We start from the raw sequence: 16,041 nt of genomic DNA on the forward strand, positions 1-16,041 counted from the left end.
TCTCCTGTCCATGGGGACTTTCCTTGAGTCAAAGGATGTTCTCATGATTATGGCTAAGGTTTGCTTAGTTCTTTTGCCACTTCCTTTAATATAACTGGATAGATCCCATCAACTCCAGGTGCCTTTCTTATGTTTAACTTCAACAATTTCTCCTCCACTTTGCTCTCAGTCATTATAAAATCATTTAACTCCCTGTTAGAGTTTGATAAACATCTGGCCTTCTCCTCCTTGAATAACTCGTGTGAATGTAGATGTGAAATACTCATTTAGCTTGGCAGTTCTCTGAGATTTATTTTTCTTTGCATCCTTTGCCAAAGATTTCTCATCCTCTGCCTTTACTTGCCTAAACTCCTTTGTGACTTGATATTATCAAATCACAAAGGAGTTTAGTCATAAATTATCAGGCAACATAGGCTTCTGTTGCCTGATAATTTATATGCATCTCATACATTTTTCTTCTCTGCCAGGAGCCTCATCAGTTCATTTTCGTTTGAGGGTAGTTTTTGTTTTGGGAAAGAGGAAGAAGTCACTGATATTAGATGGGGAGAACAGGGTGGATGGCTGATATGTACAATGCCATGTTTCATTATAAATGTCTTCACAACATGCGTGGAATTCCAAGGGCATTGTTCTGCAACAACAACAACCAGCTGCCTTTCTCTCAAAATTGTGGTCTTACCTTAGAAATGCACTTCAATAATTTTTAAAGCACCTGTACACAGAACGCAGCATTGACTCTTTCCATCCACCCCCAACCCCAGATACAAATGGCTTGTGAATCACGCCCTGTTTTGCCAATGAACTTGATCTACATAATCTTGATCCTGGTCTTCTGTAATGTTTTGGGCTGTATTATTTTGAAGTCCCCTGCATGCTCTGATGCTTTGTCTCTGGGATCATACTGAAACACTCATCTCCGGTAGCAATACAGTCAAGGAAATTAGGATTGTACTGACAAATCTGAATGTAGTCTTCAAATGATGACACTCTTCATTGCATCTGCTCATCTGTAGGCTGAGCAGCACAAATTTTTGCAGCGATCTTCCTCTTCTCAAAATCTTCATGAAGTTGATGAATCGTCTCCTTATTCACATCCCACACATAGCCATCGTTCCAAGGCTGAAACCATGATCTCTTGCCATAATTTTCTGAATATTTTCACCTCTGTTCTCATTTCGAGTGGTTGACAAACACCCAATTCTTGGGTCATTCCAAACATCCTCACATCTGTCTTTGAACTACTTATACTATTCAAAAACTGGTACAACTTAACATTTCATTTCAATAAACAAGTTTTTGCATTTCACTTGCAGATTTTGTCGATTTAAAGCAAAATTTTATATTCATTCATTGCACCATTGCGAAATCATGACATGGAATGTCATGATTTCGCAATGGATTTCACTAGTAACAAAAGTGGTTGTTACTTGCAACCTGTTAGCCTACTGGACAATCTCTGCACCATTATCTGTTGGAGGAAGTTTGAACTACAACATACCACTTCTGTTTATCTTCAAACTCATCAAACATGATCGCACCAGTCTAGGAACTTTATTGCAACATCTTGTATATGTGACCTTACTCTGAAATATATATAACCAGCTGCAATGCATTTGATGTTGGACAGTTAAAGTAAAGATGAAGTTTCTGGTTGGAACTAGATTTCTACCCATGTGTTTATAGCTAGATTTCCACCCAATTTTCTACATATTTTTTTTGTTGTTGTTACTCCCTGGGATTAACTGGGAATAAAAACAACAAAATTATATTCCACCAGTAGCAGTTATTCAGTCTTTCATTTTTGATTTCAATCAAGAGATCACAGAGAATAAAGTCTCTTAACTGACACAGAACTTTCCAAAACCTCCAATCACTTCTGTATGAAAAAAAGAAACATCTTTCCGAGTTTCTCAATGTTAGAATGCGTAATTAGGAAACTACTTTTAAGACCTGATGCTGCTGCTTCTATTCTTTGCTATGGCGATTACAGCTAATTCAATGCTAAAGTTTCTGATAGGGACCTTGTTGAGATCCCAGGATCCTGAGCAGGATTTGTAATTATGAATTAGTCCCTAGAGCCCCCCACCACAGAGCCCAAAGGCATATCCACAATCCAGCAATGAATAATGCACTTGCAAGTGGATGACAGGGCTAACCAATCACTATAACTGCACATTCAAAAGCCTAAATCTTGTCCTTTAGGCCAGGGGATACTGGGACATGGCTGATAGTGATGTGGCTTCAATAGGGCTGACCCATGCAGAGGAGCCTACTAGCCAAGTAGCCAAGTAATCCTGAGTGAACTCTTCCACTATCTATCTTCTCAAAGGAGCAAAAGTGATGTGCTGGAATTGGGCCCCTTAACCACTAAGATCTTCCTCGGTATTTTCATATTTTGCAATGATTGCAAATATGCTGGATTTCTACAGTACTAGCCTGGAATGTATATGTGAGCAGTGGATCCCAGTGATGCTAATTTGGAAGGCCAGAAGCATAAGTAGATCCCATCACCAATATAAAATACCCAAGTCAAGGGGAACCTCACCCAATGCACAAAACAGCCTCTTTACTGAAAAGTAAGTTGTTCAGAAACCAGAATTTCTTGCTACAAGAACAATGTCTATTCATAAACTCTATGGCACCAATCATGATCATTCTAATTCATTATCAACAGATTTAGCAGTCTATAAGGATGCCACTGATTTCTTTTACATTGGGCTTAGTGCAAAACTTTCAAGAACTGCATCACTGTTTCTTTATGAAATTCTCTGTGAAGGTCTACAGTATTGAATTTCACCAGTAACTTACACACAGAAATGGGTGTCGGGGTACCATTCTGGGTGATGCAAATTTGAATGTTTTTTTTTAATTTCTCACTTGCTACAATATCCATACAACACAATTACTTTTACACTCTCATCTTTATTCAGTGCAATTAGTCACAATTGCAACAGAATAAATACATAAATGGTCTTTACAGTTCCAGATTTATGGAACATCCCATACATTTAGTGCCATTCAATTAGTTGATGAAAATAATCACAAAAGAGGACTCGATGAATAGAGTGAGATATAAAATTTAATTCAATTAACTGGATTATGGAATAAAAAATGGAGTTATAGTGCTGTAAATGACATTTAAAAAAAATAATAATAAAAAGTGGCTGATACTTATTCTAGTAAACTAGTATAGATAAATAACTGACATTAACAACAGCATATTAAGCTTTCAATAATCCCATATTTTATAAGAAATATAAAGAGCAATATGGAAAATCAAACATGAATACAATGTTGCATTCGGAGGGTAACTCAAGGCACTTTATATTGCAAAAATTAGTGACGTTGAAAGCACTATTCTTCTTTGTTTGGGAGGCAGGAAATAAATGCACTCATCCAAAACACAATGTACACATAAAGACTGATACAAATTACCTACATTCTTTACATCACATCAAATAATTTTATCATCAATACCTAAAAACATCTTTACAAGAGCCTTTCAGACTAAAGTGAAATACAATATGGTTTTAACGAGTTTCGTTACAAATTAGTTTTTCCAGAAAAAATTATGTGACTAAGAACACGTTCAAATGGATGAAACTTGACACTAAAAGATATTTATAATGATATATAATCAAATAAGCACACCAACTAAGTTCATTAAAGGTAAAAGGGTGTGAGTGGGTGTTAGTAATGATCCTACTTAATCCCTGTATGTTGAAATAGATAAAACTTACGGTAAAAAGTGTAACAAATCTATTCTCTAATTCTGGAGAATCTGCAAAAATGGTACGTTGAGCCTGTGAGTAAAAGAAGCACATTGAGATAATCTGCTATTCTCAATAAACCAGAAACTGAAAAAAATATTTAATTATCAATTATATATCATTAAATAAAGAAAACAAAATCTTATTAAAAGAGAATTTTAAAAACATAACATAAAATTTTTTGTTTCCCCTTCCACTTTTTGCACAGCAACTGAATCCCAAAACAGAATTGGGCCTCAAATCATTTGTTAAATGGTTAAAATAGGCATAGCAAAAGGTAAGGACTCTTTAAAACATAACACCACTATGAACACCACATTATAACAATTTATTTGATATGTTGCCTGAAACTCAAATCAACATCCAACCAGATCATTTTTCAATCATCTAAAAACATGAAAACTATGGATAGTGATGTAGGCAGACTTACAACTCGCATCCAGCTGCCTGTCCCCATCAATTGCCTCACACATATCCATTCTGATGCTGTCTGCCAAGATATTTTCTTCTGTGAAAAGTGTAAGCAAGTCCTGGATGAGGTTATCTGCCTGTTTTTTCTTCTCTGTGATTTACCCATTCATACACTGAATGGTATGACATACAACTATTATTATATGCAATTTCCATAAACCAGTGAATTCTGTGTGTGAGAGAGAGAATCTGCCATAAGACAGCTTGGATATACACTACACAAACATCATACACAGTAGTATGTCAAGCAATAAAAACATAATACTGCTTCTGCTGCTGCAGAACATGCACATACATGGGAGCCAAAGTGCTTAACTTTGGTAACAGCAGTAGTAACAATCTTTAAGTTTACATCTGTGGCAGCAATTTAAATTCTGACAACTGAATCTCACTTTCATTTGACTCACCCTGATATTAGGGAGAGAATATATTACACACTAACAAAATTCCTCAATATTTAAACCAACTTTCATTTCATTTCATCAAAATGAGATGAAAAACCAAACAGGCTAAGTTCTGAAAGTGAGCAGCTTGATTATATGCTTTATCCTAAAGGAAAACATTTGCTTCAAATTTGATTCATTGCAATAGTTTTGGTTCAATTTAAAATTTCAATTTTAAATATCGTCACAGAAATGATTTAAAATCTCATTACGGGGGAACTTCTCATCTCAGACATTGTATGCTATGGACATGAATAGCATGTCCATAGCATACTCAATTTGTGTTCATGTCACAAACATGAACACAAAACAGAAAGCAAAGAGATAGTCCAGTGTGATGTGTGGAGCTAGGGTATTCTATGCCAATCATCTATAGCTATGACCCTCCTATGTGAAGAGAACTCAACCATTGCCCATCAAATGATGATCCTCCAACCATAAGTAGGTTTTAGTTTTTATGGCACACCATAAGTAGCTTTCATTACGGTAAAAAAAAGGCAAACTGCAGCCATTATCAACCCACTGCAGGATGGAAACCTCCTCAACAATTCATGCTGAGGGAAATGGACCATAATCTGCCATGCTGGTCCAGTGCAGGTTGGCAGATCGACCGTATTTAGCAGTCAGGGACTTGAATCCCAGTCTACTCAAAGAGTGTGCTACTGCACTCCTGCTCCTGACCACTCGACTACGGGGGCCTACTTTACCCACCTGCAATTCTGAAATAATTTCAACTTTTGTTTACTGCAATAAAAATGAGCAAATGGCATATCTGTTCTTAAAAATTTTATCATACAGGTCTCACTGTCCATCAGCTAGATCTAGTCTGAAATTTATTATAAATTCAAATAGTTCAGGAAAGTAGGCATTTCTCCATGACAACAATTCCAAATTAAACCAAAACGTATTGGGGACAGTCTCAGACAATGCCAAGTAACAAAGCCATTCATTCATTTTTGAAAATTAACACCTAAATAGCCACCAGCAACTTTATAACACTACTAGATTACAACACAACTAAATAAATATTTCATTTTGGTCAACAATTAATTAGGGCATTTGATGCAAGAAAACAAGCTTATACAGCATCAGCAAAAAAAAAAAAAAAAACCTTTTCCATATTACCTGTCCATGCTCTAATTTTTCCCAGAATTTATTCAAACAACCCATTTCTACAAAACAGATAAAACTTTGTTCCAAAAATCAACTACCGGTGGCTAACAGCAAATTTCCACACATTTATCCTGCAACCATTCTTCCTCAATTTGAAATTGTGCTCCATTAAGTGTATGGTCTGAGCAAGAGGAAGGATGCCATCAGCATTGAGCTTATTCAATCCACTCAAAGTCTTAAACACCTTAGTCACATCTTCTCGCAAGTACCTAGTCTCCAGAAATCGCAATTTGCAGATTTCGAGCCTTTCTTGGTAAGAGCATCCTTTCATTACAGTCACTAATCTTATTGGTCTTCCCTGCACTTATTCTAAAAGATCCACATTGTTCCTAAAATGAGGCTTACGGACCTGTATGCAGTACTCGAGATGTAGCCTAACCATTGCCTTATGCAATGGGATAATCACCTCTTTATCCCTGTTGGTAAAATTCCTGTATATCACTGAAAACACCCCCCCCCCCATGTGCTGTCCTGGCAGGCTATCTGTACTGAGAACTCTCTGACTGCACTCTTACCCCCCCCCTCTCCAATGAGATCTTTCTCATTTTCCACTACCCTCAAAGTAGAGAATGAAAAAGATCTGGGGGATAATTGTGCCACCCTACCAAACTATCATCTGCAAACTTAGGCATTAAGCATGATATGCCTTCATCAATATAATTAAAAAATACAGAAAACAATGGACTCAGTGCAGAATCACAGTAGACTCCACTAATAACATTAGTCCAAGAAGCATAGTACCCATTGACAGCCACCCTCTGTCATCTCCCACTCAATAATTTTCCATTTAAGTCACTTAACCCTAATGACACACTTCTCCAATTTGTACAGCAGTCTTTTTTGTATACTATAAAAAAAAATCTAAGTATATGATGTCAAAATTATTTTTTTGCATCCAGTTCCTTTATAAGTGCACCATAGCATCCAATCAGATTGGTCAGAAAATATTTCCCCTTAACAAGTCCATGCTGTGATTACAGTATAACTGCACCCTTGTCTAGATGGTAATGCATTACTCCTTTAACCACTGATGTCATTATTTTCCCTAGAACAGAAGTAAAGCAAACAGGTCTGTAATTACTCACATCACCTTTTGATCTCCCTATTGCAAATTTGGGATACATCACACATCTCCAGCCCATAGGGACATCCCCTGAATCCAAAGATGCACTCATAATTATAACCAAAGTTCTGTTTAGATCATTTTCTGCTTCCCTCAATATAACTGGATAGATTGCATCGACCCCAGTTGCTTTTGTATGTTTAGCTTCAACAATTTCTCTTTCACTTTCCTCTCTGTTATCACAAAATTAGAACCTGACATATTTCTGGCATTTTCATCCCTAAAATTACTAAAATGTAAAATAAATTATTCAGTTTGTTAGCAAACTGGGCAGGATAATTAACAATTAAGCCATTCATATCCATTAGACTAAACTGATTCATCCCTTTCCGTCTAGTGTTTACAGAAATAAAGAGGAATTTGCTGAAAAGAGCTAAGCCTGGTACAGAAGTCAAGCTAACCAGTTGGTAATGTAGTTAAAGACCAGTTAGCTTGACTTCTGTACCAAGGAAAACGTCATTGGTGAAAGAAGTAATGCAGGGCCATCTAGACAGAAATGCAGTTATACCACAGCCAGAGAACAGATTTGTTAAGGGTGAGCTTTCCTAAGTAATCTGATGGAGTAACAAAGGAACTGAATCCATCCTATACTTAGATTTCAGAAAAGCATTTGATATTGTTCCACACAGGAGACTGCAGTATCCTTAATGACAACTGCTGCAGAAAACTGGAGCAGTTGGCATTAAGGGCAATTTATTTCTATGGATAAAAGGATTGCAATGACTAATGGGAAATGAGAGAGTGATTATCAATGGATATTGCTTTCTTTGGACTAAGTTACTAGTGAAATCCTTCAGGGGTTCTGTGCTGGTCTCATTTTTGTCTTCAATATTTATTAACAATATTGATGATGACATATCATGATTAATGTCTAAGTCTCCAGATGATATGAAGATTGGCAGGGTTGTTAATCAGAAAATCTTGCAAGCATAAAGGCAAGTAAGGCTTCCAGAATTGATGCCATATACCCAGTAATTTTAGGGAGGCCACCAGGGAGTGTACTGAACTATTGAAGTTAATTACAAGGGCATCTTTGGACTCAGGATAGATTCTTTTGGATTTTGGAGAAGTGCTGACATAACATATCAACATATCATCAATACATAAAGGCAATTCTATGAAGTCAATAACTACAGACCAGTTAGTCAGACTTCAGTGTTAGGAAAAATCTAAAAAAAAATGATTAAGAGTGCAATCCAGGTATATTTAGACAGATATGATGTCAACATAGTTTATTTGGAATTATAGTACATCAGAAACTGTACTATAATTATTAAAATAAATTTAATGTGATACAATTAAAATCTGAATAAACATCAAAATCAAAATATATTACAATATAAATAACTAAGCTATTCACTTAAAAACCTAATGGATTATAATGAACAGATGAAAAAGACAAGATTTACTGCTGAAAGCTGTGTATTGCAATTTTAATTTCATCAGTTCATGGTAATCCATTTGGTTTTTAATTCAGTGGCATAAAGCTTTACAGGCAGGCTGGGAAAATATCTTTTGCAAAAATTGCCAGGTGATTTGTTGTTCATGTAGAGTTAAATGAAACTGCAAAATACAGTAATATGTGAACAAGAATTGGTATGAATTTTTGCACTTTTAATGAAAATACAGATAGATCAAAAATGTATGCATCCAATTTCAGCTAACCTCACAATGATTCAGTATGGTAAAGCATATCCGTGAGAATCTGAAAACTCACAGGAGTGGGGGTGAAAGTGTGGGTAATAATTTTGATCCATGTAATGCAAGTTGGGGATGGTTTCAAAGATAGAGGATTAGTGTAGAACTGCATAACATAAAATTGTGAGAGACACTTAGTGCAGATTGAGGAACAGACACAGGTTACCGGACCTGTTTTCTGAAATTGAGGGATGGGTGGATGAAATGAGATTCTGAAAGATACCCTCATGTATGTGTATGCTGCAGCTGATGAAAAAAATTTGCTATTTATAAAAGATGAAAAAGACTGACCTTATTTTAATATGTGGTAATTCAACTGGCAATTTCAAATTAAAGCCACTTTTATGGTACCATCATGCTTTCAGATTTGTTTCCTGTTAGTGATGTAAATTGAATAAGAAAGCATGGATTACTTTGTTTTACAGCAATGGTTTCTGAATTATATTTTTACCAAATGTGGAAAAATGCTTGTTTGAGAAGAATATGTCATTTAATCCTTGATTGTCACATGTCACACAATCCTCACTTAACAACGTTAATCCTTATACTGCATTCACACCCTCAAGAAAAAACTAGTGTTTCTTCCCCCAAACACCACTGCCCTACTCCAAGTCTATGGTTCAAGGGGATAACTTTCACCCTTAAGCAGGGTTATTTGAGAACCACAACTGAAGCTATTGCTACTACCAATGGGAAAGAAACAACAACTTGTGTAATTTTGGAACAGTTACAATATCCTTATGGCTAAAAAGAAACACTGCTACAATCTGGAAAACTTTTCCCACAGTTGCCTATGACTTCGACAATTACCAAGAAAATTTCAAAGAGGAAATTTTAAACACAAAGAGACTGAAACAAATCTGAAAGCATGATGATTTGGTTAAAATGCATTTTTCCAAGAATGCATTACATTAACTTAACATTGAGAACATTCGCACACACCACAGCATGCAGCAATAAATCAGTCCTTTCACAAGTATGTGGGGCAGAGGATATAGTAATTCTGTATGTGTATGGATTACTCTTGACACTACACAAGTACATGCTACTATCTGTTATCTGCAATTTCAAGTAATAGTAGACAGCTTTAATAACATGAGGCAGCATGAAAATGGCTTTGAAAATTGGAATAAGAGTAAACACCTGTTATCCTTATTTTACTCACTGAGATTAAAGCCAGTGTGGGCTCATGCCAGCAAATACTGAATGAACTGCCTGGAATTCCAATTACAGAAGTTAATGAAATTAATCAAGTTACACCAACAGATCACCTACAGATATGTCTACAGACTAAATTTGAATACCCTTCAGGCCTGGGAACAAGGCTCTGTTCTTCAAGCTGTTTTTCTGGATCAGAAAGCTGCCTTGGGTGAGGGGGAATGAAGAAATGCCCTTACTAAGAAAGGCTTAAATTCTGCAAATTGCAGTGTCTGGAAACTAGGCACCTGCGAGGTGATCTAACTGAGGTGTATAAGACCTTGAATGGGTTGAGCAGGCTCAATGTTGAAGGAATTCTTCCTGTTGCTAAGGTTACAAAACCTGAGGGTACATAATTCAAATTGAGGAAGGAAAATTGTAGAATAGATGTTTGGAAATTTGTCGTTAGCCAACGGGTAGTTGATTCCTGGAACAAACTTCCATCTGTCATTGTGGAAGTTCATAGCTTAAATAAATAAACTACCCACACTGTAACGGAGTACTTTCCGCGCAATGAAGGATTAATGTTGTTTGGTTTTATGAATGTCCATGAGAAGACACCAGTTTTTGAAGTTTGTAATGCAGCTACCAATAGAAATATTTTCTTGAAATTTCGTTAGAATATCAAATATACATCCTGAAAATGTGCTGTACCGATATTGATCCGTAAAAACAATTACAATAAAGCAATCTTTATTTATTTTTTTATCAAATGTGCATTGCAGTGTTCTCAGTTTTACACCAGTTTTTCCCATTTCCAGTGTGGCTTCCAACATATGAATTTCCTTGATTTTGTGTTAGTAGATGCAATACACATTGAAGAAAGGAAGTACGAACTTTTCGTTTTTCAAAAACAATCCATTGCAATTCTTTTGGTTATGTTTTTTATGCCAAGAAACAGTTGCGTGCATTATTATTATTTTATTATATATTTTTTTCCTGTATGACACTGGCAAGGACTTTGCACTTTGCAGCTTACTGCGTGTTTTCATTGTTTTCACAATACGTTTCAAAAAAGAAAGACACCGCAGTTATGTTTGAAATGAAGAGTTTTCAAATTTGGTTTTGGAAGAAGACAGACTGCACGTGATTTTCATTTGTTAATGCCAACATTAGTTGTACTGTTGCAGTGGATATTCTTCAGCAGTTTTCTGATTTGACCTAATTTAATAATAATAAGGTTCTTTATTAACTTAAATTATATACGTTCGTGATTCCGTACACAGAATTTCTCTCTGCAAGTGAACAAACTTGTATTTCGTTAACTAATGAAACAGTACTAAAATAGAAGTAATATTTACAATAAACATAAGGTTCAGAACTGGGTTTTCTGATTCTTCTCATCATTACATAGTTCATCCCAGTTCAGAAACATTTCTTTTCCAATTTCAATACAACACTTGTCTTTATTTCTTTGCTGGAGTAGTCTTTTAATGATACAAGGGAGGGCTTCTTTCCGCCTCACAAATAAACTCACAAACAAAGCCAACCACACCATGCACGGGGAGAATGTCTCCTCAGGCTGTGGAAATGCCAAGGAGTATGTGTTTGTAATGCGTCCGAAGGCATTGGCAGGCATTTTACGCCAGCTTACGTCCTCCTACGCAGCGTTCGAAGAGCCCATCTAGTTTGCATGCCTTTATCCTCTGCTTCCTTTAAAACTGGGTGTTGGAAGGCATTGCCAAAGCTGCACTTCAAGCGCTCATCTAGTATAGCCCTTAAGTAGTGATGGAAATGAAATGACAATGAATTTCTTCCAAACAATGCTAATTATGTATAAATCCCCACTCTGAACCCTTTGGGAAACTACATGAGAGAATATCATTAAATATTTCTAAACTTTTTTGAGATACATAAATAAATAAGCTACAAGCAATAATTACGTGATTAGAGAAAACAAAATTTAGATATCAAATGCTAATACATTTCCAGCTTTATAATGAAGAACAAAACATTTTTACACACACACACAATATTACACACCAAAGTTGTAAATTTACTTACCATACATTGGTTCAAACCATTTCTCCGATTTTCCAGAGAATTTTGATTTAACCAGAATTCTGTCAGCACAAGGACCAACGTTTCTGATCGCCAAGTTTCTACTTGGCTGGAATCAGTAGGTCCAGATGAGCTGCATCCAGGGGATGGTAATAAAGCATATGCATTCTGTTTGAAGATGGATGGCCTTGGAAACATATAGAGATGTGGTCTTGCTACAACAGGGTGAGTTGGGCTATGAAGGGTACCAATTCGTCCTGGTCCAGTGCCAAAAGTGGGATACACTGAACTAAATATAAAGGAAGATTTTTTAATCTATTGCTATTAGAAACTGTCAAAATAAAACCTTGAATTTTAAACTGCTTTAATAACTACTATCAACATGGCTTAAAAATGTTCTACAAAAACTGCACTTGTAGGCTATAAGAGGTTATTTTGGTGAGGGAATGTGCCAGAACCTCATTTAAGTAAATGTCAGGTGCTGATATAATTCGGTACAATGTGTACACTGATAAGATTGAATGTTCAAATAATAAAATATTGTTACTTAGATACCTTATTATATCATTTATTTATTGCAATTCGTGCATTATTATTAATGCAGGGATTGCAATTGCAGAAATAATGACACAGAATTCCTATGCAGTGTCATCATTTCTATATAGGAAATGCACTACATAGGAATTCTATAATTTAAATATTTAAAATGTAAAACGACATTGTTTTTTCAGCTCTATGCTCTTTCCTCCTAATTCAAATACAATTTGGAAACATATCAAACAAATAAGTAAATCAGAAACACCATGAGCTGAAGCAGAATTAAGAGAAAGATGTTTAGGGAGCTGTATACTGAGAATTTCCCAGAAGTCTGGATTAACAGGATTACTTAGACAGACTGGTCTAGGAATTATCTAGTGGAAGAAGGATTTTCATTGCTTACATTGCAACCAACATAGCAGCAAAGAGGGAGAGAGTAACATGGATGCTTACTCTTCTGTTGACAATGTCAGGTGATGAAGCTTCATCTCAATTATGGTTGTCTTTGGCATTACAGCTGCTATGGAAATTCTTTGTTAATGAAGATGCAAAGCTTATTCTGAATTAGCCTCATATATTTGGGCTGGGGAGGGAATTATCACCCTACCTAAATATATGTAAACTGTCTTTTAGTTTGTTCAGAATATGAAATTCCTCAATGAAATATGCTGAGAACTTCAGGATTTTTGTTGCTAAAACAGCAACATTCTGATATTGAATGGTGTGCTTTTTTTTAAATTTTTTATGAAAACCCCAAACACGAGAGGTATTAGAACCGACAGTACTTGGTACCATGCTTGGGTTGGAGATTGAGAAGAAGAGAGAAGATATTTGTTGACATTAGACTTGAACTTCTGTAGACTGTAATTTTCAGGAAATAAGTACGAAGGAAGGTTGTTCCAGAAAACGGCGGTTGAATGAATAAACGAGGAAGATGAAAAGTTGGTTCTGTGAGTTTGAAGTCGGACAGTAAATGGATGCTGGCTGGTGCCAACACATATTCGGGCTGTTTTGAGAGAGGGAGAGCGGGAATTATAGAAGCCATTTCAGAAGAACAGTGCCCATGGAAGTATCTGTAGAAAAGGCGTGCAGCAGAAACAGTACATCTATGAGACAGCGAGTGGAGAGATTCTGTTTGAGATGAGTCAAAATTAATTAACCTAACTGCCCTCTTCTGAATGGAATCTAGAAGCCTGAGAGAGGTTTTGGGGGCACTGCCCCAAATATAGGAACAATATTCCACGGTTGGGCGGATTTGCAATTTGTACAGAGTGAACAGCTTTTTGGAAGAAAAGTAACGCCAAGAGCGAAAGAGAAAACCTAGTTTTTTAGATGCAGAGGAAGCAATATTTATAATGTGCTTGTGTCAAGAGAGATTAGAAGTCAGGGTAATCCTCAAAAGAGATATGTCATTTTGCCTAGAAATCGGAGTGTCACCAAAGATAAGCATAGGAGCAGAAGAATCCTTGCAAGATGTAAGACAAGGCTGAGTTTTAGAAGGATTGAAATAAACTAAGTTGTCGTTGCCCCACTGGAGAATTACTTGGAGATCGATATTTAACAAATTGGTAGCAGATATTCGAGAAGTTGAAACTGATTAATCATGGAAGGAATTAATCGTGGAAGCTACTAAACGTTTCATACCTATTAAGAAATATTGTTCAAGGTTTAGGCCTAAATGGTTGTCAAATGAACAAATGAGACTCGTGGCAGAGAAGAAAAATGAACGGGATGTAAATAAATTATCAGGCGACACAGAAGCCTATGATATATATAAGCTAGTCTGTAATCAAGTCACAAAGGAGGTCAGGCAGGCGAAGGCAGATTAGGAGAAATCTTTGGCAAAGGATGCTAAGAAAAACAGTAAGGATTTCTCTACTTATATAAACTCTAAAAGGAAGGGGATGAATCTGATTGGTCCACTTGATATCGATGATTCGACTGTGATGATTCTGCTCAGATAGCAAACAAACTGAATGAGTATTTTGCATCTACATTCACACATGAGGAGTTAAGGTTTGAAAATGCCAGAAGGTTATCAAATTGTAGCAGGGTGCTTAATGATTTTGTAATAACTGAGAACAATGTGGAGGAGAAATTTTTGAAGTTAAACATAAGAAAGGCACCTGGGATGGATGGGATCTATCCAGTTATATTAAGGGAGGCGGCAAAGGAAGTAAGCAAACCCGTAGCCATAATTATGAGAGCTTCCTTGGACTCAGGGGAGGTTCCCATGGAGGTTCCGTGGGAACCTCCACTGAGTACAAGGATGTTCAAATGTATCCCCAATTCACAAAGTTGGATCAAAGGGTGACACAAGTAATTACAGAGCAGTTAGTTTAACTTCTGTTCCGCGTAAAATAATAGAGTCACTGGTTAAAGATGTATTGCAGGATCATCTAGGCAAAATTGCATCAATAATTCACACACACCTGGGTTTTTTAAGGGAAAGCCTTGTCTGACAAATTTGATCGCATATTATATTATGATTTGATTACAAAAGAACTGGATGCAAAAAATAATTTTAATATCATATACTTGGATTTCAGGAAAGCTTTTGACACTGCTGCACATGGAAGACTACAGTGCAAATTGGAGCAGAATGGTATTAAGGGTAAGTTGCTACAATGGATAAAATGATGGTTGAGTGGACCAATGCTATTAGTGGAGTCCCACAGGGTTTGGTGTTGGGTCCACTGTTGTTTTGTCTATTTATCAATGATATTGATGAAGGTATATCAGGCTTAGTGTCGAAGTTTGCAGATGATACAAAGGTTGGCAGGGTTGTTAATGACAGTAATGGCAGTGTGCTACTGCAACAGGATCTAAAATATTCGGGCAGATGGGCTGAGAAGTGGCAATTGAAGTTTAACATTGACAAATGCAAAGTACTGCATAGGGGTAGAAGCAACCCCAGAGAAATGTACCAACTGTGTGTTACTACACTTAAGGTGGTAGAAAATGAAAAAGACCTGGGAGTAATTGTGCAGTCAGATATGAAGTTTTCTGAGCAATGCAAACAGGCTGCCAAGGCACCTGCAAGGTGATCTGATTGAGCTGTATAAGGCCTTAAATGGGTTGAGCATGCTGAATTTTGATGGGATTCTTCCACTTGTTCAGATTACAAACCTAAGGGGGCATAAATTGAAATTGAGGAAAGACAGATGGAGAATAGATGTGCTGAAATTTGCTTTTAGTAAGCTAGAGAATCTTGTAATAACTGAGAGTAAAGTGGAGGAGAAATTGTTGAAGATAAACACAAGAAAGGCACCTGGGGTGGATGGGATCTATCCAGTTATATTAAAGGAGGCAGCAAAGGAAGTAAGCAAACCCTTAGCCATAATTATTAGAGCTTCCTTGGACTCAGGGGAGGTACCCACAGACTGGAGATGTGCAAATGTGACCCAATTCACAAAGGGGGATCAAAGGCCAACACAAGTAATTATAGACTATGAGTTTAACTTCTGTTCCAGGAAAATTAATGGAAGCACTGGTTAAAGAAGCACTGCAGAATCATCTGGACAAGACTTCAGTTAGAACTCTGACTTCAAGACTTCAGTTATAGCATGGTTTTGTTAAGGGAAAGTCTTGCCTGACCAATTTGATTGGATACTATGATGCAGTCACA

The 16,041-nt window shown here is 36.5% G+C and overlaps 1 protein-coding gene across 3 annotated transcripts in view; it reads right to left on the reverse strand.

The window, feature by feature from the left end:
• LOC150076549 (sphingomyelin phosphodiesterase 4) overlaps window positions 1–16,041 on the reverse strand; it is a 324,202-nt gene that overhangs the window by 178,372 nt on the left and 129,789 nt on the right. For 2 of the 3 annotated variants that reach the window (XM_090388185.1, XM_090388183.1), the window contains exons 7-8: window positions 11,880–12,165; window positions 3,741–3,803 (exon numbers count right to left, since the gene is read on the reverse strand). In XM_090388185.1, the coding sequence (XP_090244311.1) occupies window positions 3,741–3,803; window positions 11,880–12,165 (349 nt within the window). The remainder of the gene's footprint in view (window positions 1–3,740; window positions 3,804–11,879; window positions 12,166–16,041) is intronic. The other variant, XM_090388184.1, reaches the window with a different exon arrangement.

The sequence above is a fragment of the Mastigoproctus giganteus genome, chromosome 13 (genome assembly GCF_048544385.1).
Source record: "Mastigoproctus giganteus isolate SK-2022 chromosome 13, ASM4854438v1, whole genome shotgun sequence".
Taxonomy (NCBI): Eukaryota; Metazoa; Arthropoda; class Arachnida; order Uropygi; family Thelyphonidae; genus Mastigoproctus; species Mastigoproctus giganteus.